Source organism: Saccostrea cucullata, unplaced genomic scaffold, assembly GCF_032062105.1.
Source record: "Saccostrea cucullata isolate Sc308-1 unplaced genomic scaffold, CSIRO_AGI_Scuc_v1 ctg810, whole genome shotgun sequence".
Taxonomy (NCBI): Eukaryota; Metazoa; Mollusca; class Bivalvia; order Ostreida; family Ostreidae; genus Saccostrea; species Saccostrea cuccullata.
In genome coordinates, this window is record NW_026921048.1 from 50,497 (window position 1) to 75,369 (window position 24,873).

The 24,873-nt window shown below is 34.3% G+C and overlaps 2 protein-coding genes across 2 annotated transcripts; one reads left to right on the forward strand and one right to left on the reverse strand.

Annotated features, from left to right (window-relative positions):
• The first annotated feature begins 338 nt into the window (after nucleotides 1-338).
• Nucleotides 339-2,867, forward strand: LOC134259066 (uncharacterized). Its single transcript, XM_062741668.1, has 3 exons — nucleotides 339-580; nucleotides 1,077-1,272; nucleotides 2,190-2,867. The coding sequence occupies exons 1-3, from the start codon at nucleotides 441-443 to the stop codon at nucleotides 2,640-2,642; spliced, it is 789 nt and encodes a 262-aa protein (XP_062597652.1). The 5' UTR covers nucleotides 339-440; the 3' UTR covers nucleotides 2,643-2,867.
• A 29-nt stretch (nucleotides 2,868-2,896) lies between these two features.
• On the reverse strand, nucleotides 2,897-21,124 carry LOC134259065 (isatin hydrolase-like). Its single transcript, XM_062741667.1, has 3 exons — nucleotides 20,876-21,124; nucleotides 7,833-8,003; nucleotides 2,897-3,723 (listed from the first exon to the last, which is right to left on the reverse strand). Exons 1-3 carry the CDS (start codon nucleotides 21,049-21,051, stop codon nucleotides 3,213-3,215), a joined length of 858 nt encoding a protein of 285 aa, XP_062597651.1. The 5' UTR covers nucleotides 21,052-21,124; the 3' UTR covers nucleotides 2,897-3,212.
• Nucleotides 21,125-24,873: the final 3,749 nt, after the last annotated feature.

The following is a 24,873-nucleotide window of genomic DNA, read 5'->3' on the forward strand; positions in this document are numbered from 1 at the left end:
ACAAGCGGAAAAACAACCTCTGACGGACAGACACGAAATGATGCAATCGCGGGGGGGGGGGGGGGGGGGGGGAGGGGGGAGGGGGGTTAAGGATATAGTCAAAGACTGAAAGTCCGAAAGAAGCAATTTTAGTTAGACAACATATCTTTTACCAATATTAACAGACAAACTTCGTCCTTATTGATAATTTTCCGTGTTAATATTACGAAAAATTGTTGCACAACGTGTAAAAATAAACTAAACTTGCAAAAATTCGGGAAACTTTTCACTTTCGAAAAAAAAATCCGCGTTTTTAACGTTTACAATATCGTTGTATTATGACGTCACAATGCTGAATACGTCAAGCCGCTGGATTCGGTTGTTATTTTACCACAGTGATAGACGCGTTTAGGAGTAGGGGAGGCTACTTTTAGAACTTTAATGAATAATTCTTAATTGAAATGAGCGAAACGATGGAAAAAGAGTCGATGTTAGAAAAGATTGTCGGTAGTGAAGTTATTGGCTTGTTAAAGTGCAACATATGTTGGGATATTTTTACAGATCCGACCATTCTACCCTGTGGACACACATTCTGCATGGGGTAAAGTAGTATTTTATTTTATCTATGATCTAGCATTTCTGGGGTTTTTTTTATCATTCTCATTAAAATAGAGGCATGGATTCCAAGAGAAAATAATACATGAGTGGAATTGGTGAATCTGACAACCCCCTCCATTTTAATTGCGGTTATCAATCTAACGAACATTTACAATTTCAGAGAATAACTCGCATACCAGAGTATCTTTATGAGTGCAATATACCATGGAACATGGTATATAATTAGGACATAAAGATTTTCCCATTTGATATTTTCTGTCTTAATGCTAAGTTAATGTATAGCGGTCGCGAACTGGGTTTACCGACGATATGTAAGCTATGAACGCAAGAGTCCTGCTGTTAAATTATGGCCACTTAAATATAGCGCATTGCAATATGAAGATCTGGCATTAATTTTTTCAAAGGAAAATTCCGAGTAAAACTGTAATGATAATCACATTATTTAAAAGAAGAATGAAAGTTAATTTATATTTTTACAGATGTTTGAATGAGATAGGTCGACATCGGTTGAAAAATACCAAAGTGGCAGTTACCTGTGACATCACAATCTTCTGTCCAAACTGTCGTCATGGCGTTCTTCTCGATGACGTCAACAACCTAAAGAATGGTGTTCGATTAAACTACGCTTTGAGTTCTATTAAGGAAACACTGACAAATTTTCAGTCTGTGCCGAAAGTAAGTTTATAATAATAAGACATTTATTTTTAGATTATGTATTTCGTTTATTGTGTTACAAATTGTATATGTATTACATGCAAATAACTTAGTATTTTAAAAGTACATGCAATTGAAATTCATATATATACTGCGGATATTGAAATAAGTACTAGTATACAAAGTATGACATCATCATATTTATTCTTTATTATTTGGGAAATAAAGCCAGTAACTAACTAGTATATATAAAATACATGGTTACTGTCTTGAAATATAAGCGATATTTAGTCGAGGGTAAGAAAACGTGATAGAGGGCGAGGCTTGCCGAGCCCTCTTACGTTTTCGACCCGAGCCCAAATATCGCTTATATTTCAAGACATTTATCATGTATTTTGTTTATCCTGCAACATATTTGTACCATTTGAACGTCCAAAACTAGCTATTTTCGACAGATTTAGGCACGTCTCTGCAGTTGAAACTATGACGTCATGGCGTAAACATTGGAATATACGTGACGTCACAATGCTTTTGGAACGTCGGAATACATGCACGAGACTTTATTAGGGCAGTGACCGGATAAAACTTTGGTTTATTAGGTTACCTTTATTAGGTCAATGCAAGGGGTAGTTGCAGGATAAAAAAATATTATTTTGCACCGGTAAATTTGATTTGCTCAAGTCTCGTCCCTCTTTTCTTCGAAAAGTGGAATTTCAGAGAAAAAAAAAATATACAGGAATATTTACATGTGCTCCCTACTGAAGTATAAAACAAGGCGACCCCCCCCCCCTTTTTCTTTTCCTTTGCAGATTTTGATTTAATTTATTATAGAATAATTTATTCATTATTTCAAAATATAACGAAAAAAAAAACTCTACAAATTTTCAACTGTTTAGCATGTACGGAATTTAAATTAATATGTGTCTGTATTTTTCCAGGTTGACGCCGCAACCAACACCGATACCGAGGCAGTGTTGGACGAAAAGCTGAAAAACATCGAACAAAATATGAATACGGCCTTTTACGAACTAAAGAAAAGGGGCAACGTTATAAACAGCGCTTATGCACAAATAGCAAAAATCAGAGAATGCCAAAATTTAAAGCCCGGGGTCTTTCAAGAAAACAACGAGTTAAACAATTGCACTTTGAAGACTAAACGCACAAATGATCAAGTATTTGATGTCTTGAAAAGCAAACTGAATGTCAATCAACCCGAATTTGTTCCACGTAGCTATTCCCGTCCTAAACAAAGCGGTTACCATCAAGGGAGAAGGAATCAGTATTATGAGCGACGGTCATGGAATTCTACTTCCGGTTTGATTCCACAATATCATAGAGTTCACCCCGCATTTGACCCTGCCATTGTTTCCGTCTATGGTCCTGCGCAGTAAAACAACCAAAAACATTACTTTTGATATCAATGTTTTTATTTTTAGAAAGCGTTGACCTATTTATTTTGTATATGAGAACATTGACGACGCCATTTTGTATTTTTATACCTGGCTTTTTCCAGAAACTTTTACATCATACTTATATGCTCTTACTGCATGTAGTTTAGAAATTTTTTAAAAAAATTCAATAAAGGCAAAACATTTTTAAGCCCTATTTAAATTTAATTCCTGCGTTGTTATCCAATTCCAAGAAGGAAGGCGTACAAGGCATAGAAAATTGATTCTTTGTTCAATTAACTTACTTGGTGAATGTTATTTTGTTGTTTATGAAGTTAACAGTTCAACATATTCAGAAAAAAGTGTATCTTGACCCCCAACCCCACCCTAACCCCAACCCCCAAATGAATATAAATTGGTAATCTCCATTAAACATTATCTAACATGCACATGGATGTAAAATGCATTATATACAAAATCTATTCTGTGTCCCCTCTTGGAAATAGAAAACTTAATTAATAAGATTACATTCTGATTTAAAAAAGTAAGTATATATATTAAAAAGCTTAAATTCTAGAATTTAATAATAATAGCAAGGATGAGAAAGACCGTGTAGAACATGGAGCCGGTAGCTGTGGATGCTGTGTTCGTTTTGTCCGGATCGTCATCATATGTCCCGAAAAGACGCGCAGGTCCGCCACTTCCGTCATAAATCTTGACAACCGGAACGTAAATAGTACTTCCGCTTTCTGGAATGTTATCCAGATTGGCAACATTCTCAATCCCTACCACGTTATTTTTACCCATGATCACGTGACAGGGTAATGTCCTGGACTGTCCATAATCCGTAGAGGGCGTGTCCACTCCAATAGCGTTGACCTGTCGCTTGTTTATCAGCCACTTGACAGCTTCCTCGTGCCAGCTAGGAAAATGGTATGTAGTGTCATCCTGAAGCTGCGCAGTTCCGTAGACAAGAGTATAGTTAGAGTATTTCTGAGTCCAACCCGAGTTCATTATAACTACGGCATGCCTAGGAATCTCTCCATATTTTTCTTCGTATTTCGAAAGATCGTCCGTAGAAACTCTTCAAAGACAGAAAATAATACATTAAAAATCCAGTTTCATTTCGACGTCTCGCAAAATACAATAATTGCATGCTATGTTGAAATTTTCAGTTTGAAATATCCCACCCAATGGAAATAAGTAAAAACAAGATGTGTTTGTGAAACACTGATGCCCCCTTTTGGCAACATAGCAAAGATTACACTTTTCTTAAATGCAAATTTTATTAATTGGTACCAAAAGTATGGTATTCTCACTGGAAAACAATTGCCAATGTTTAAGTTTTTTCAATAAATACAATAATCTCCAAGGTCAATGTCAAAAGGTCAAGGTAAACGGTATCCAATGAAAGGTGTTGCCACATAAAATACTTTTGTAGGGTATGGAAGCCCTAAACGTTCAGAAGTTATGGCCGAGCTTAATCTTTATTTTAAATGTAGGTCAAACTTGAGGGTCAAGGTCAAAGGGTCAAAGTTCTTGTTATCAAATGAAAGGTCATGTCACAAGGATTAAATATGTTTACTAAAAGCCCAACCCTTTAAAAATCTGGTCAAGGTTTGCTTTTTTAAAGTAAGTCAAACTCAAAGGTCAAGGTCAAAGGTCAAAGATCTTACTATTCGATGAAGGGTCTTTTCACAAGAATTACATATATGAAATGTGAAAGCCCTATCCCTTACCGTTCAAAAGTTATGGCCAAGGTTAAAAGTTTTTTCACAAGAACGGAAATCTACAAGATCAAGGTCAAAAGGTCAAGGATATTGGTATCCAATGAAAGGTCTTTCCAAAAAAAAAAAATAAATATTCGAACTATAAATGTCCTGGTATCTACTGTTCAAAAGATATGGCCAAAGTAAAAATTAAAATTTTTCATGTAAAAGTGGGTCAAACTCCAAGGTCAACAGACAGACAGAGAGACAGAGACAGAGAGACGGACGTACACGACAAAAGCTACATACCCCCGAAACTTCGTTTACGGGGGAATAAAAAACCACGTCATTTGAAAGTGCCAATTAAAACGGTCTTTAAAACCATGCAATATTTGTGTGATACCTTGTGTATTTTTAATTCTGACATGTTCCTTATACATAAAAATTCAACCTAGAATAAATCATTTGTACGGAAATTTTAATGCTTCAGCACTTGCATTCTGGAAAAATACATTATAACCTATGGTGTCCGGATAGGGCCAATTGCAAAAGCTCAACAGCGCGTTAAAAAAAAAAACAAAAAAAAAAAACACGCCGTCTCTCTTGCACACAACGCGCTGTCAAGGTGACACAATTTCGCACAACACGCTGTCGCGCCAACACACAACCCGCTGTCACGCTAACACGAGTTCACACAACACGCCGACGCGCTAACACACAATGCATATTTTCAAAGTAATGTCAAGCTGAGTAATACGTTTTTGACGAAACTCATTGTGACGTAGGCAAGTTAATATGTTAAACAAAAAGGACTAAATATTTTACCCAAATAAATACATTTTACAACTTAAATTAAAATTTTGCAACCTTCTAAAGAAAACAAGATTTGTCCGTGAAACACTGAAGCCCCCGTATGGCCATCGTCTCAAGCCACGGTCCGGAGTCCGCATATAGTACATTTTGGCCGTGGTTTGCGACAATGCCGTATGGCAGTTTATGGCGAAGATTGAATTCTCTTAAATGCACGTCAAACTCCAAAGGTCAAGGTCAAAAGGTTAAAAGTGTTGGTACCCAAAGGAAGAACTTGTTGTAAGAAATACACCTGTGAAATATGAAAGCTCTGGTTTTAACTGTTCCAAAATTATGACCAAGGTTAAAGTTTCTAAAAAGTGAGTCAACCTCTTAGGTCAAGAGGTTAGTAATATTTATACTTAGTTGAAAGATCTCGTAAAAATAAATACACATGTGAAGTGTGAAAGCCCTAGCTTCAACTGTTCAAAAGCTACACAGGTACGATAAGGCTTCCCAGAGAATAATGCAGTGTACTCTGTGCATGTACTTCTCTGAACTACAAATGTATGACGTCATAAATGAAAATGAGGACAAGTCAATGCATACTTGAGCTGTAAAGATGGGGAGAGTGTCATAAACTTTACACCTTATTTCAATCTGCATATAAAGATGCAAAATGCTAATTTAAAATAAACATGTTTCAATCATTTTTATCAAATTATGTAATATATACGAATAATTTAGATAACTTTGCTTTATTATTTTTGTTTAAAAGTCAGCATGTTCAAAATATGTACGAAAATAAAATTATACGTTTGACATTTACCCTTTTTTATACCCGTGGATAGAGGCAAAATTCATAATATGTGTATTAAACAGCCTGGTGGAGGTCATTAATAAGGATATATTTAATATCTGTAAGAGGAGGTTCCCCTCTAACTGAATCTTGCTTGGGAAATATGTATGATGACCTTGTTTTAAAACAGATGACGATTTTTAGCGGAACATATTCTCAGATTTGTCGGTAAGTTGAAGTTAGTGTGAAATATTTTGTAACAGAGTAATTGTACCCGATATAACTTTTCCCAAGCACATTTAGGGTTCACAAGGATGCATCGAGTATATTTATGTAACAAAAAGTTAATAATAATCCTGTTAATCACCTGCGATGAAGCGATTTATGTGAAACACTTCAAAAAGAAAGAAATGACCATCACGTGATCAACGAGGTCATGTGATATCATAACAAATATGTTTATATATAGCCAAGAGAACTCTCTATATGAATTGGACGTACTTAAGAACATAACTTAAAAAACCCCTCAAAATCAACTTTCCAGTGCAGTGTTACGTTTTAAATGCATTTAAAGCTCCGGGAAGCCTTAAAATTACTGCGTATGGCAAAGGTTAAAGTGAGATATGAGATATATTTGTAAAAGTAGGTCAAAATCCAAGGTCAAGAGATCATACTTGGTGGTACTAAAAGAAAGTTCTTTTTACAAGTAAATAACATGTGAATTATGAAAGCCATAGCCACACCCACACAATAGTTATGGGCTATGTTAATGTTGACAACAGGCAGATAGATAGACAGACAGACAGATAGGACAAAACAATATACCCCTAGGATCTTTCAAATCACGGGTGTAAAATGGTTTTCGTGAAGGCTGGGTCTTAAGTTTTTGTTTTCCAGCTTCAGAGACTACCAGACTGGAGAAAATGATTGTACGAATTTTACATCGTTTAAGTGGACTACTTAAAGTAGATGCAGTATCGAGTTAGACTGTAAGTCTCGTTCTCGTCACTTCTGGTATCAGGCTTCCGGTGACATGGTCATCTCTATACAGTACTGGGCAAATTAAATTGCCGACATGCCCAAACTTATGTTAAAACTTACTGGTAGTGATAATATGCACAAAGGAAACAAACAGAAAGTTATTTTCTCTTCTCAACCACGCTTGTTTGTCACCGGAAGTTACAACCTCTCGCGAAATCTCGTGTACGAGCAATCTCCTATGCAGAGTTGTCGTTCGTTCCTCTCTCAGACACGTATGAGCCTATGGTAGAGAGTGGTGTACGAGCTTACAGTCTCCAACTTAAACGGTATATAAATGAATGGGGTTTCAGTTTTATTAAAGAATATAATTTTAGTTATTATTTTGTTGGCTGCATGGTATTTTCTGTGGAGTACGAAATATTTCCAAGACCGACCTTGTGTAAATTCGGACTGACGTTGGTTCCCTTATCCCTTTTGTATATATTATATAGTGATTACGTAAAATCAAACATAATACGTTACCGGCCCCTGTGATAAATAAAGGTTACTCTAATGTCATAAACTTTTGACATAATTTTGTTACGACGACTGACGTCCGATCGTAAAGGGTCGACCAGCATTTAATGGATTACATCCGTTGAGTTTAGAAAATAAAGCATTTCACGTATTAAAAATCATAGTCAAGTATGAATAAGTCACAAATGTAAATATTTGTAATACATGGAAGGTATCATTTTAAATTAGGATAATATGAATCTCGTGACCAACCCGTATTCATATCCCGATATATGTTTTAAAATCATACTTTATTTCTTTAATATGTACAGGGTGAAATTATATTTTTATCCCTTTGATTCTGTCATGAGTGCTATATGTACATGAATAATTATATGAAGAAAGTTACAGTTTTTTCACCTGTAATCCGGATTGCTCTCGACCTTGGCTTTAACATTTATTATAACTCCAGGTCCGTATAATTTTTCAATCGGGATCTGATGCGCCTTCCAGGAGCCCTGGAAAAGGTGAGCCGGAGCGTCTACATGAGTGCCCATGTGCTCTGGCATTGCGAAGTGATTGCTTTCTAGCCTAAAAAATATAGACTTTTTGTAAAACTCTGCTTCATTTTATAAGTATGGATATAATAAAATTATATATGTAGAGCTTAAAACTGAGACCACATCATAATTTTCGTTATATTCAGTAAGATACTCTCACTAACTCTTTAAAGACGAACAGTCCATAATCAAAATATTAGTCCACCCGTAGCTACAATAATGTAGTCCTCTCCTATTTGATTTAATCTGATGTTTTCTTTAGAGGGCCACAATTTCACAGCATCTCCGTAATGGTGCAAACATTTTTTTTAAATACGAATGAATGCAGGCAAAATTAATTATTTTACATTCAATTTCAACTTACTACGAATAAGACGCAATTTTTATTCACTGGCCACAACATAGTCCGTTAAAAAGACCATGTAAAACAAATTTGCGTGTTTACCAGTCGCTCTACTAAGCAGCCATGACAGTTCACGCGTGATGTACCGGTAAGTTGAGACGTTCACATGAAATTATGAACAACTTCACAGAGCAAATGTTGGTGTTTATAATTGAATATATTTACATTTGCTTTGTTTTACTAGTAAGACAACAGTGAAATTGATTTGAAAACCATTTTTGTGTATATTCACGCGTAGAAATATACACGGAGAAACGTGAGCTAACGTGACGTCACAATGAGGCTACAGCGACGTTAGAAAATGCATCAAAATAGGATGACGAGATATTTAAATATTGAGATTATTATTGATGCTTTAAGGCATGGAAAATGTAAATATAAGGAATGTTTTTAAGTTTAGTGTGAATTATTGATGTGTGAATCACGTAGCGCGCTTCATGAAATATGCCTACGTGACAAATCTGTGTGATTCACTCCCACAATTGCCCCCCCCCCCCCTCCCCTCCTAAAAAAAGGAGGAGGGCTAAATAATTGCAGTTAATTCAAACAAAAAATATTGATCGTCAATATTATATATTTATTGCATGATCTTGAGGGAAAAATTAAAATCTATTCAGCCAAGAAAAACCTATTCGCCAAGGAGTATGATATGTCTTGGCTGAATATTTAATCCTGTTTTCCGAACATTCATGCAGTTAATTGTTTATTATACCGAATCAAGCAAAGGTTTTAAATGAACACAAACTGTCAAATTCGGCACGGCTCTCAAATTCACTTTCATTTTCAACGTACGTTAATAAAACCCTCTGACACATCACTAATCAGCAATTTTGTGACGTTAAAACTAGTCTATTATGACGTCTACTACTCTCGTTATGTGTAAATTAATTATTTAAGAAATGAAGCTTATTTCAACTAATATCATACGATATAACATAACTTGGGGCAGTTTACGCTTGATGAACCGCGAAGCGGTTCATAAAAAAGCGTAAACTGCCCCACGTTTTGTTATATCGTATAATATAAGTTGAAGTAAGCTTCATTCCTTATAATTTAATTTCAGTGCAGACAATGAGATAATTTTTCCCCCAGAATAAGGATTCACATTGATTAAACTTTAAAAGTAACGTCAAGCAGAGTAACACGTTTTTGACGTAACTCATTGTGATGTAGGCAAGTAATGTTATACAAAATGGATAAAATCTTTTATCCAATCAAATGACGTATTACAAGTAATATTAAATTATAATGCGAGAAAATAATTTTTGCTATTGACTGACTAGGCTAGGAATAATGGACAAAGAATTTTCCCACCTTTTATGTTATATTCATTTGAAAGGAAGATGTTTAAAAAGTGACGTAATTAACCCTTCTCTAATCCAAAAACAATGTGATGTTCACAACAGTATGATCGTTAAAGTCAAATACACAACTAGTAAAAATGGCGAGACTTGTACACGCCTCAAACGCAGAGATTGACCATTTTTTGGATAATAGTAAGAGCAAGAACAAATCAAATTTAAAATCTGTGTCCGTGAGTATCATCTGGAACTACTTGGAAGATACAGTGACTGACATTTCCTTCGAAGATTTGGAAAGTGATTTTAACGAGAAATTGAATTCAGTACTAAGGAAATTTTATGCGAAATTCTGGAAGAGAAATGGAGAAATGTACTCAAAACTATAAATGGTTTCCACACGATACAGGCTGCAGAGACATTTCCTAAAAACCAAAGACATGGGCATTATGAATAATAAAAACCAGCTAGTAACGTGTTCAAGTTTTACTAGTTTAACTTACAAGGAAGTTTAAAGGAAAATGAGAAACCAAACACCAGGAAATGATATCTGAAGATGGTCGGGAAAAAAGATCGGGAAAAATGTATAGCACATGAATTCTGCAAACAACACCCTACTATTATATAGTACAAAGTTTTCTTCGAACTCGAACTATTCTTTTACAGCAGAGGTCGGGAAAATGTACGAGAAATTAAAAAACCCTTTAAAATTTGCACTGAAACCCAAGTAAAATTGATAATTTTATGTATTTTTTGTTTTTGGTTGCTTTTTTTATATGCATAAATGTATTTTAGCATGATATTAAATCCTTGAATATTGTAGGGGAAGTATTTGTTGTAGCAAAGTACACTGCGTCTTTCGAAAAGTCATCGAGGACACACGATCGACAGCGATGAAAAGTCACCAAGAAGAGCCTTGCAATGAACTATGTCTGGTCACATGTCCTCGAGGATATGAGGCATGACAAATCAGAGGATTATCAGAACAAAACTCCGAGTCTAGCATTAAACACTAGAACATGTTCTAGTGCAAAAGATTGAGGGGCAATATGAAAATCCTTCTGTATTCAACAATGCAGAGATGAAAAAAATTAGATGGATTGCATGATCAGTACGTACAGGCCCCTGCCGACAAAGCAGGTAACAATATTGTCTTCATTTGTAAGGTTCGTTATATAAATTGTATTTCAGAAGAACTTGAATATACTTCTACAAGTGGTAATCTTACTTAGACTCATAGTTTCCTCTCTAAGAAAGAAATTCTTTAAAATCACATGTCAGTTTTGAATATTTTTAAAATCCCAAAGAACCAAAATGAATTTGAACTACCATATCTTTATTGGATTTCGAAACTTCGTAGAAATCCTTACACACAACGATACATTTATAGCGGGTTCCAGTAAATGTTCAACTAAGTCTCTTTCTTTACTCCTCACTAAGTTATCATCAGTAGTGATGGAGCAACTTTAAGAGTACTATGCAACAATATATTCAAGAAAAGGAGTAAATTAGATGTGGGTACTAAAATAATCCCAGGAACATTTAAACAGTTTTAAATCAAAAGATTTTACCAAAATCAACAGCTTAAAATTGTACGACTTTTCAACATTATACATAACCATATTCCCATCGTTAAATCAAAATCAAGGTTTTTCATATCATTGAAAGCTGCTTTTTCGATAAAAATAGAACTCGTAAATACTTACCTTGTCATTTATCATTTGCAGAATTATTGTGTTAAAATACACCTGATCCCACCTCTAATATTTTGGAGGTCTGTGTTTGCTCTGCTTCTATTTTGTATTGTTTATGGACATTTGATCATGAATACTGTTCGCTTTTTCCATGTTGTTTCATGTTTATATTAATAATTATTATCTAAGTATTTAAAGCAATATGAGCTGCATTTTTGAGAGTTTTATTTTGCTGGTAAAATGTGTTATGTCGACAAAATAGATTAAGAATGATTGGCAGCTTTTGTCATGGCTTTATTGATTAATAGTCAAAATCAATCATCAATACAATCAATATCAAATCAATCGTCAATACAGTGAATACAATGATGTACACAAGGTATCTCTACAGTGATGTACATAAAGTATCAATTCAATGATGTACACAAAGTGTATATTGAATGATTAATACACAATGTGTACAATGATATTCAATGATAAACAATGATATTCAATCAATGATGTACGCAAAGTGTATACATGTATTTACACAATAGGTACAATGAAATTCAATGATATGCAATGATATTCAATAATATGCAATAATATGCAATGATATTCAATGATATACAATGATATTCAATGATAAATGAATTGCAATGAGCAGGTAGCAATGTATTATAAAGACAATGGTCTACGTCGACTTTATCAATAGTATATGACGTGGAATCAATAGCAATGACACAATGACGGAAGCTCAATTATTGACCACTGGCCCTGGAAGATAACAGGATCAGCAGCGAGCTTCTAGCAAAATTCGGCCATATGTCTTCACATGGGAGCCAATAAAGCGCTGCATGTGAAAACATCCGCCACATGCAGCAAATTTTGCCCATGCCATGACAAAGCTGCTATTTATTAGAGTTATGCAAATTTAATTACCGCTTGATACATATGCAGTAAACTGGAACTAGGGAAGTTTTATATGATTTTCAATTTAAATTTTTTAACATTTGCAATAACAAGTGGATTAATAAACTATTTAAAAATGGAAATGGTGGGTAGCACTGCAAATTTTGACAAATTATTTTGATTATGCCACACTGAATGGTATAGAGGAAAATAGAATGTGCTATATATAATAGTTGCAACTTTCAAATATCAATAATATATGTGATGATCAATAACTGTTAAATAGTTCAATAGAGCAATAGTTGCAAAGATCAATAATATATGCAATGATCAATAACTGTTCAATAGTTCAATAGATCAACAGTTGCAAAGATCAATAATATATGTAATGATCAATAACTAAATGGAAATGGTGTGTAGCACTGCAAATTTTGCCAAATTATTTTGATTATGCCACACTGAATGGTATAGAGGAAAATGGTAGAATGTGCTATATGAGAAAGGTGAACACCCTCTGGATACAATTTTGATGAGCACTGTTGAATATCTGGGTAGTGACTATACCCCCAACCCTTGTGGCAATGAACCAATATGATGAGCTATTTATCCTAATACGAGCCTTGTGTGAAAACATGGGCCTGAAATAATTTCTTCGCAGTATTTGTGACCCAACAAATTTTAACCTTGGTATTAAACATAATTGAAAACAAGACGGAGTCAATTTCATAAACTTTTGTAGATGGCAAAGGGACATGGTACCAATACTATTACCCACACTGAATCATTATGACATGTGGTTTGTCATACTATGACACCAGAGTTCGAATATTTGAATGGTTGGACCTTTTTCCAGGTCATTCCTTGTTGACCAGACCATCTGATATGGATGAGGTATTGTTCTAAGTCCAAATTACATTATCTAAATTGATGAATGTGTGGGTTTTTCTTTCTTTCTTTTTTTTTTGCATAATGTAACAAAGATGATCCAATAATCCATATACCATGACAGAAGTGTCTGCAAACTTAGGATACATTAAAAAAACAGTAAAAAGGTATTGTCAGGTGTTTGACCGACTATAATCGAATATAAGTCTGAACTGCATGGACTTCCATCTCCTTTTAATCTTTATATAATCTTGCGACAAGCCTGATAAATACAAGTGTGTTGCACCTCTTAAATGTTTTAGTGTCAAAGCCTACAAATCAAATAAATTTCTGTAGCATTAAGGTAAATTGGAATGATGAGAAGGCTTCACACCAAGGTAAGCCAAAAACTGAACCTGGAATGTTGGGTCTAATTGACAAGTAAATGTGATGTATTTTAAATAATGTAGATGTTTCTTGGTTTTTTTTTTAAATATGTCTATTTAATCTATTAATTAATCAACTTATCTATATTTATTTAAATTTATTTGTCTATTTATTTATTTTAATTTAATTTAATTTTTTTTTTTTTTTTTAAATATCTATTCAATCTATGAATTCATTGACTTATTTATTTAAATTAATTTGTCTATTTATGGGCTAAAGCTGCATTGTGAAATCTTCAGCTACATGCCATACTTCCTAATAAAGCTTTACTGTTTAGCCAAAATTGAATGACAAAGGCCAAGGGATTGCACAATACTGCATTTGAAAGGTGAGCCTCTTGAAATTGACAATAATCGGGCAAACAAATTTTAATTCTTTACCAATGTGCTCTGGAATAAATATGGTTTGGCTTGTGGAATTTATAACTAGAACAAGAAATGTTAAATAAGTGGTTGGGCCTTCAATTTTAATCTGAATAATAGAAATTCCTATTTCCTGACAAATCTGTTAATGTTTACGTAGTTTCTAACATTCTAAGGGATCCTTGCAATTTAATTATTTATTTATCATTTATTTATTTATTTTATGTTAAATAAGTGGTTGGGCCTTCAATTTTAATCTGAATAATTGAAAATCCTATTTCCTGACAAATTTGTCAATGTTTTGGTATTTTCTAACACTCTAAGGGATCCTTGCGATTTAATTATTTATTTATTTATTTGTTTTATATTAAATAAGTGGTTGGGCCTTCAATTTTAATCTGAATAATTGAAATTCCTATTTCCTGACAAGTTTGTTAATTATTTATTACAAATTATTTATTACAAATTATTTATTTATTCATTTATTTATTTATTTATTTTATGTGGTTGGGCCTTCAATTTTAATCTAAATTAATATGGAATTCCTATTTCCTGACAAGTTTGTTGAAATGTTTAGGTAGTTTCTAACACTCAAAGGAATCCTTGGAATCTATTTATTTATTTAATTATTTATTATTATTATTATTTTTAAGTTACCTACTGACTGACAATCCATCGGAGTTTAGATGAGAATTTTTTCAAAAGTAAGACATGTCATTGAATAGCCAAGGAGCATGCACTTGTAATGTTGGACACTGAATATTCTGCTCAAGGAAATAATTCCAATTTCCTCATAACTTTAAAGGATCATAAAGATATCATTTCATGCATTATATTATGCAAAGTCATCATCATAAAATACTTTACTTTTAACTATAAACATTTCCATTCATAGTATCCATATGAAATTCTATTTACAACACAAATAGACATCACACTATACATAAACTTCACTGCTAAATACAAATCTTACCAAATACGAGGGGTGATCAAAAAGTTCGCGAACTAATTGAATAACTTCCATAAAAGAAACAATATTTGGTTTCAATGTTGATTATATTTTAAATTAATCCTCTCCGATTTTAATGCACATCAACCACCGTTCTGCGCATGCGCGAATCACGTGATATTGGCGGTCACGTGACCCCTTCCGTAGCGTTCTGTCACAAAAGTTGAAAGATTTTTCTGAGTTTTATATTTCTTTCCATGTGAGTTAATTATTCTAACAAGAACAGTTCATTTATCAGAAATTGTCAAATCTCGGCGACAGAATGGGTGGATAAGAATATCCTTTCCAAAAATAAGCATGGCGACCATTAAAACACAAAACTTCTGTCTCGGGAGAGATCTTTGTTCAAGGTGGATAGAGAATGGGTGCCTCTTTTTTATCATTTCTAATATGTTTAAAATCTAAAGTAAACGATATCTTAGGTATTTGATAATTATATTATTGTTCAAATATTCATCTATTTTTCAAAGTGTAACTTGCAGGTCTTTGATAGCTAATTGCTTAATTAAAAACACATATCTTTTCAAACTTGTTTTCACTTGGCAAGATGACAAGTATCATTTTAACCATCTGCCTTCCTTCACTAAAACGATCAATCCTATCATTAATTGAATTTATAGGAACTCATTTATCTTAAGAAACTGTGTACAAATTATTATATGATACTGCAGAGGGATTTCTAAGATATACAATAAATTGTACAGTCGTTTGTTGAACGAGTTCGACTGAGACAACCATTTTTCGTCACAAGTGACCTACATAGTGACGTCATTTTCACATTGTGACATCACAAACAAGGAAAAAACTTTATTCAGCATATGCTATTTATAGACCTTGTGTATGGCTATGTTTGTACCGAATTTCATTCTAATCTGAATTGTGGTTTTGTAGATATAGAGATAGTTCGCGAACTTTTTGATCACCCCTCGTATATGGTATATGAACCTGAGCTGCATATGGTTTCCTTCTCAGTCAGTCTTAGCTTACCATCTTAAGCTTGTTAATTTGAAAACTCTCAAACTCCCTGATCTGTGACCCTTTCTTCAAAAATATTTCTCAACCAGTGTCAAAAATGGAGGCACAAACAATGGTGGTGATGATCGAGGTGATGTCAATGCGACACGTGTTTACACCGAAGCCATGATGGTTGGAATATTCTGCAGTCCGAACCCGATGATCTGTGACACCGATCCATATCGTGGCGGATCCAACAGGCGCGTGATCACTTCCCGCCCCGGATACGTCACTGCATGGTGGCTATTGGTGATGTCTAAAGTACATGGGCACCATTTGTAAACGTTGGTTTTAATAACAACGAGTAGTTGGGTTCAATTTCACCAATGTATTAATAAACTGAGGTCATGTTCACAAACAAGAGTTCAAAAATATGGTATATGAAGCTGATCTGTATATGGTTCCCTTCTCAGTCAGTCATAGCTGACTGAATTGAACTGGTTGCCGAAGTGAAGACTGGAGAAGTAAAGTCGAAGAAGACGCAAGAGGTACACATGATGCCTGCAGTGTATTATAAGTAGGTAGCACATCTACTGTGATGGTTGCTGCACACGTGGTTAACATGGTCGTTGGGGATGTTGGTACTTTAGATATGCCATGGTAATTCTCACGTGGGGTAAAATGGATGGGCGCTTAGTCCTGGATCTATTTGCCCTGATTATGTTTATATTTCCGACGTTGGACGATAAGTGGAACACAAGATGAAGATGAATATTGTTGGGACTAAACTCGATGCTGAGCTTCAATGGATGACGGAAGATGGAAAGGAAGAGCAAATGCACATGCATAGCGGATGTGGCTAAATGAAGTCAGTGTATTTGAGTGAGAGTTATCTTTCCTGGACTTTTTATCTCTATTTGTCTCCATAACGGGACTTAACTCATATTGAGTTAAGTCGGATTATTATGATTAATCTGTATGTAATCTTAACCCTTATGATGAATAAAACCAAAATAAGGTTTGAAAATGTTTCAGGAGAAATATTTTTGTACAACTGAATATACAGTATCATATAAGAAATCATTATTGTACAGGATGACAATAATTCAATTGTTTAAATCAAAACGTATAAAAAGTACTTTCATAGAAAATATGAACAACAGAAGTTCATAAATGGTCTATTTTTCTGTCATTGAAATAGTCAATTACAAATTTGCAACATTTTTTTTCAGAGGTCAAATATGCAGCTCATATTGCTTTAAGATTTGATTGTGGTAATGAACACAGTAATAGAAGCAATTGATTAATTAGAAAATGAACTTAGATTAATTATTCCATATACTTGATATTCAAAACAGAGCTTCATTTACCGTTATTTTTTATTTTGATATTTTAGAATACAAAACGCCTCAAATTTAACTTTGTTTGGAATTTCTGTCATTTCGTTTTAATTATTTGTATTTATTAACTATGGATAATGCCTAACAAGAGGCCCATGGGCCACATCGCTTAACTAAGCACATTGGCAAGAAAAAAAACAGAAATCAGTTCAGTATTGAAATGTTTTACAAGGGGGAGGGGGGATTGAATATTAAACTACCTGATTATTCTTGGATCAATATTGATATAATACACGGCTTTGCTGTTCTTACGCAACAGATTTTGTTCTTTTTAACCATTTTAAAGAATATGATCTCCCTATCGTAGCCCAGACCAACTTCCAAGGGCCCTCGTTTAAATTAATTTGATTCTACACTACCTTATAAGAATGTTTCCATATCATTATGACTAACCAGGGCTTTTCTGTTCTTGAAAAAAAATTTCTTATTTTGATCCCCCATTATGGCCCGTACCTACATGTACCCCCTGGGGTCAAGACCTGAACAAACTTAAATTTACATCACCTGAGGATGCTTCCATTAAAATATGACCAGTCATGGCTTTGTTGTTCTTAAGAAAAAGACTTTTAAAGGATTTTCCTATATATTCCTATGTAAAACTTTGATCCCCCATTGTGGACCTATTCGACCACAAGGGATCGTAATTTGAACAAATCTACAATACCCGAGGATGCTTTCATATAAATATGACTAATCATGGCTTTGCTGTTCTTGAGATTTTAATGACATTTTTCTATATATTTCTATGTAAAACTTTGATTCCCCATTGTGGCCCTGCCCTATCCCCCGGGGTCATGAATTGAATAAATTTGAATTTACGCTACCTGAGGATGCTTCCATATACATGTAAATATGACGAGTTATGGCTTTGTGGTTCTTGAGAAGAAGTTTTAGTTTAAAGATTTTCCCAATACATGTATATTCCTATGTAAAACTTTGAACGTCCATCATGGCCCCACCCTGTCCCCGGGGGTACAAATAGTCTACCTGAGGATGCTTCCACATTAGTTTCTTCTTTCTCGATCCAGTGGTTCTTGAGAAGAAGACTTTTGAACACGCCACCATTTTTTTTTTTACTATCTCTTAAATATCTCTCTTTGAAAGAAGGCGGGGTTCTTCTTTTTATCAAACTTAAATTCCCCTTACCCAGTAATGCTTTGTAGTAGGTTTGGTTGAAATTGGCACGCTGATTCTTGAGAATGAAGTCAATAAACGTTTCAGACTTACTGACAGACGGACGGACAAACAGACGGACTACAGATAAAATGTTCACCTGAGCTTTCAGCTGTAAATTTACTAAAGAATGTATGTTTGTATACATATATTTTTTAAAATCATTTCACGAATACTCGGTTTCCTCGTAGAGCATATTATGTTTTATTAATATTAAACTTGAATTTCTTATTTTAAAAGAAGGATAAACTATAAGTAATCTAAATTTATTCATTGATTAATGAAAGTTTAATTCATAATAGATATATTTAAAGCTATATGATGTATCTGAGCTAAAAAAAAAAATAATAATGAGAAAATGAGTGTAGATAAACATTCTATATATCATTTGCATTTAAATTTAAAATTTCGCCGATTTTAATTAAGCTTGAATAACATCACGTTTTAATAGTTAAGACTTCACAATAATGTAGAGTTGGAAAATAAAAAAAAGAAACAAATTTACTCAGATGTAGCCAGATCAATATTAAAAAGCCAAACTGCGAAACAATACAATAATTTGTATCATAAAGAAGGTCTTTTTGTATTTCGACGGAACAATAAACATCACAAAAATTGTTACATTTATGACAGTTTTATTACATACATGTATGCTATAAATCATAAATTTTACGTGCATGGCTTTTACGTATAAGTTGAAACAGACTATAGACTACCTGCAATTTATTTCGTTTGTTCTCGTACCAGTACTAACACCCCTACTAATGTGTTCGGAACCTTTTATTTTTCGATGTTCTGCAAATTATAAAACCCGATGAGTTCAGAGTACCTCTGACAGTGACTCTGGCGAGAGTTAGCGAGACTTCAGCGAGATAGGGTAAATTATTCAAGGAAATGTGGCTAGGAAGTGACTAGCACGTGGAGACATGGTAAACAGAAAAGTTATGTTGCGTTTTAGTTTTCACCACCCTATAATATCATTCTGTAGAAATGTACTTCAATCGATCTTTTTTGAATTCATTCAAGTTTAAATTATAAGCATTCTCTATGATTTTTTGCTGTCATGAATTAAAAGTTCTTTTTGTATAAATATTTTGGATGGGAACCGTGACTATATTTTTTGGCGTCATACTTAGCAAATGAGGCATCAATGTGACTTTAACTGAAAAATCAGATGAATGAGAACTGCATTATGGGTTACTATACGAATTCTAAAGGAATTTTACGCTTGATAAATTCCTTTATTGTACTATCGGTGAATACAATTGTCAGGTGGATTCCTTGGCTAACACTGTGATCACGAGTATAGTTTAGTAAAAAATGTTTTGTCCATTTAAACAGGTCAACCTGTTAAATGCATACAAGGAGCTGCTCGTTTTCCTTACCCTTGAAGTGCTGGCATTCTGAATTGGACACTAACTACGTATACATTTTATTTAACATGTTTTTTTTTCTAGTTAACAACAAATTAAAAACGCCCAGGATATTTTTCATAGTTTCTAATGTTTGCATTTTGTTCATAAGAACATTTTATTTTATTGTGCACTCCATTGAATGATCATAGATTCACCTGAACCACGTGTTCGAAGTAACATGTAAACATGTATTTGGCGTTAACGTATTCAATCAACAATTGGTCAGAAGCTCGAGGTAAGATCCTTTGTGCGCATTAATAACAACAGCCATATAAGGCAAACAAATATTTGTCAGTGTAGATGATATTAATCATTTTTTTTACCAGCGTATCGGTCGCCAGTGAGCTGTAATTTTTGCAGTAAACTATGATAAGATGTATTAATTGTTATTTAACCCCCCCCCCCCCCCCTCTAAGCCACCAATTTCTGTTGAAATTCATGAAAGTCTTTCAGAAAGGTGTGGAAACACATTTTTCACAGGACAAGTTTTCAGAAGAAACAGACTATAGCAATTTCCTGTTTACTGCCAATTTTATTTATATATCCGGTTCTACCCTATAACCTATCAATAGGTGAACCTAAACCACGTGTCTTGAATTTAAATCAAAATAACATTAGTAGGGGTGACTAAGACATTCACCTTTGGAATATGAGAGACATCGCCCTATAGATTCAAAAACAATTATTTTCAACTTCGTTTACAGGGGTATATAAATTTAACGTCTAAAATGGTTCATACACTCTCTCTTGAAGTTGAGCCGTGAATGTCCCAGATGGAGAAAAATTCCAGCAAATCTGTAATATAATTTGATAATTTCAGCTTTGAAGTTGAAATGACTATTATTTCAGGGAGGGCACAAATTAACATTGTCATTCAGGGCAGGTACTACCAGGGAATAATTTGATGACAGGTCATGTCCAAAGAGAAATTTCCTATAAATTAGCAAAGCGATTACAATGTTAACCCTAGCCCGAACTATTTTTGTATCTTACCAGGTATTGTAGGGTGCATAAATTCCGCGATAAAGTTGGGTAAAGTTATACGGCGGATTGCCAGGCCAGGTGATGGTGTTACTGTCTTGTTGGTATGACAGGTCCACAATTCTGGGAACCGAGTATATTGGTCGAACCGCCGTAAGGAAAACACACAAATATATTACAACATCCATCTTGTCCAAATCTACCTGAGCCGCTGTTTAAACTGACATTTGTTGTGCTCTGTTAATCAAGGAATGTATTTATTTCCTAGGCAATAACAGAAATTAAATGACGTTCTACTTTAAAATTTGTTTCCTCCCGTAGGAAATTGTGTTACCGATTGATTTGTATGATGAAACAACCAGTTAAAGACGATTCAGGGTGTGGATCCAAGAATTTATTCTTTAGGATATTGTAAGGATTGGATGATCAAATCGACAAAAACAACAACATATAAGCACACATTTACACGAAACATTGCAAAGACAGTACATACAGATACTCACATCTTCAACACAATCATTTATAGTTCATACATGGCATAACTAACACAGTGCAATTAAATTCTTCATACACCCCGTTCCCCATGGGAGAACATGATGGTGTTGTTCGGGACTTCTTCATTCCAATAAATATTATCTGACAAATTTCTTAGAATATTTCAGTCGAATTTGTTCCTTTATCACTGTGTCTGCGGGTAGGAAATTCCTATTTAGTGATTAATTTGTGAAACAAGGCCCCGACTGTTGTTTTCGCCTTCTGGTTCTTGGATGGTATTGTCTGTGCAAACCTTGTTAAGCCGTTTGTTATAATTAGGATGTTGTGGAAACCTCCTTTAGATGACTCTAATGTAAAAAAGTCCATACATTACTGCGACGTGGGATATTGGTTTATACGGTCTTAACCAGAAGATCGGTCTCTACGTCCCACAGTGGGATTCAAAACCGTGACGTACGCAGCGACACTGATCTAGAAAAGACGCTCTTACCACTGCACAAAGCGGACGATATGAATGAATCGTCAAATTGTGATTTACTAATAGTTGGAAATTTTATCCTCTAATCTCCATCCGCCAGCTTATCTATGGATGTTTGAAATTGAAAAAAAAATGTCAAAAAATATGTCCAACACCTGAAACACGAGAAGTATGTAGTATATACGTAGCAAAACACACAGCTTATTTAGATCAGATTAATATTGCTTTAACATCGACTTTTGAAATTGATAAATTGCAAGAATCAGTAAGAATTGTTTCAGCTGATATATCATGCCAATTTATGATCATCAATTATTGGATTGAAATACGTAAAAATATATTAAAATTTTATCTCTTATTTACAGAATCTAACAATCAAATCTATACTTACTAGTTCTTTATCTATTTTATACGCAGTGTCCTATCGAGGTATACTTTCGTGATATTTGAGAATACATGTACTGGCACACTGATTCTTTAAATTAATGGATAAGTAGGTTAAATGGTAATGATGTATTTATTTATTCGGGTAGTCGGCTGGAGCTTTTCTGGCTTTTGGTACTGGTATCTTGAGATAAATGTCAACTTCCGAGTTACTGGAACTCTCTTCTATTACATGAACTTCCCTATCTTGATCTGTTTCCACTCTTGGTGTGCTCTGCGGAATCTTTTTCCTGGACATGTTTTTCTGGATAATTTGCATCCAATTGGCACTAATAGATTGCCATGAAGGGTTATTAGTTCTTCAAATGCCATCATCTACTCAAAAACTGGGATATAAAGATTGGCTGGTCATGGATGAAATAAGGCTCTTCTCTCCACCTTTCGACTATCTTGTGCTTTCCATAGAGTGTCACAACTTTAAAACTTTGTCGTCAACCTGTAAATTTGCACCCCTTACCTTTAAAATCATAGAACTTATCCTATTTTCTCCTAGCTTCCTCTGCTGTATCCATGGCCAACTTGTTTGCTTGTAGTCATTTTGGTTCTAAAATCAGCAACATAGTGACTGGCCATCACTGTCAATACGCCAGTTTCGAGATTGTAACTCTCCTACGATAGAGGCGCGAAAAGTATCCATTTTAGCATAGAGGTGGGACAGGTTGTTTCTGTATACAAACGTTCATAAATAAATGAATGATATTTATGGCTTTTAAAATTTACTAAATGTTATAGAAAGATAATAGTGTTAAGCAGTGATGCGTTTGATGATTTTATCAAGCTCAGTTACAAATCTACTTTATATTTTAGGGTACTTGAAAACGAAAGAACGTCGTAGTCTTTATAAAAAATGACTGATTTTCTTGATTGTACAAATATTTTCTTAAAAGTTAGTGGTTTTTTTTAAAAAGTTTTGATAAAGAAAAGAATCAATGTGTCATTTAAATTGCCGACTTGAATGATTAGATGCATTTGTACCGTATTTATTAGAGGTCCATATCTGTTCCCTCGTCTGGAAAGTCTCACATCCACTTATATTTTCTTTTTTGTTAAGATTTCTTTGCTTTAAAAAATTACGCCTTTACATTAATTTGGTTATTCTCGAGTTGTAAAATACACCCTTACAATCATGTAGCATTGATAAACCAGTATATCGATGATGCAACGTATCCAATACGTAAATAACTGTCCCACCTGTCTGTTTACGCAGCAACGAAACTCTCCTCCTCAACGAAAGAGCGCGCAAAGGGAGATAATCTCGAAACTTGCGTATTAGGGTTCCCTCCCAAACATCACGAAATATTGGGACTGTCCGGTACTTTTATGTCTGGTGCTATTATATGCCTGCATTAATGGTGACGAATAGATCTTTTAGCTACAGTGTACCCAGCACATCTAACAGTGTGCGATTATTACTAAATTATTCACACACCCTGTTCCCCATGGGATGATACGGTGTTGCTCGGGACTTCTTCATTCCAGTCACTTGCATTTGATGATGTTTTTATAATATTATCGTCGAAATCCGTCCCTTGATCACTGTGTATGCAGAAAGAAAATCCATGTTAAGTGATTATTTTCTGGCACAATACCCCGACTGCTGTTTTCGTCGTCTGGTTCTCGGATAGTATGGTCTGGGCAAACTTTGTTGAGTGGTTTATTTTAATTAGGATGTGAAAACCTCCTTTAGATGTAAGTGTATACACCAATATCCTATGTCGTAGTAGCATCATATTGGAATTGGTCTGTAAGGACTTCCTTACATCTAAAGGATGTTGTGAAAACCTCCTTTAGATGTAAGGAAGTCCTTACAGACCAATTCCAATATGATGCTACTGCGACATAGGATATTGGTGTTGTATACAGTACAAACCGGAGGAGCGATCTCAACTTCCCTTATTGGGATTCGAACCCGAGACGTAAGGATCAAACATTACGGTGCGACTCTGAACTACATGTAGAAAAGACGCTCTTACCTCTGCGGCACGCGACCGACGACATGGATCGTTTAATTGTGATTAAAAAATGTTGCAAAATTTCATTTACTGATCTCGAAAGCTAGCTTATTAATGGATGATTCATAAAAAAAATTGTGTCCCACCGGCCCGCGAAACACGAGTACATGTATACGTGTCCAAACATACAGGTTATTCCGATCAGATCAAAATTGTTTTTCCATCAATTATGAAACTGATAAATTGCAAGATTCAATAAGACATTTTTCAATTGACATGTCATGTTCATTTATGTTCATAATTTGATATTGACATTCGCTGATTTGAAATACTTGTTCTTTATCTATTTTATTTTCAGTGTCCTATCGAGGTATAGTTTCGTGGCATTTGCAACTACATAACTACATGTACTAGCACATCAATTCTTCAAATTAATGGATAAATAAGTTCAGTTGTTTTAATACGACGCTTTTCATTCAGAGTGCGAAGTAAATTTGCCAACAGTGCTGCATTTTAGTTTGGATACTCATATAATCAAAGAACTGAAAAGCGGTTAGCATGCTTTCATCCAAAATATCTGCATAAAATGATTATATTAAAGAAGACTCAGACATTACTCTACTAAATAATGAAATCAATTA

Coding starts and splice junctions, on each gene's coding strand:
- LOC134259066 (XM_062741668.1), top strand. CDS start 441: ATGAGCGAAACGATGGAAAAAGAGTCGATGTTAGAAAAGATTGTCGGT. Junction 581..1,076: donor GGACACACATTCTGCATGGG/GTAAAGTAGTAT, acceptor ATATTTTTACAG/ATGTTTGAATGAGATAGGTC. Junction 1,273..2,189: donor ATTTTCAGTCTGTGCCGAAA/GTAAGTTTATAA, acceptor GTATTTTTCCAG/GTTGACGCCGCAACCAACAC.
- LOC134259065 (XM_062741667.1), bottom strand. CDS start 21,051: ATGGATGTTGTAATATATTTGTGTGTTTTCCTTACGGCGGTTCGACCA. Junction 8,004..20,875: donor TATGCACCCTACAATACCTG/GTAAGATACAAA, acceptor TATATTTTTTAG/GCTAGAAAGCAATCACTTCG. Junction 3,724..7,832: donor GAGAGCAATCCGGATTACAG/GTGAAAAAACTG, acceptor CTGTCTTTGAAG/AGTTTCTACGGACGATCTTT.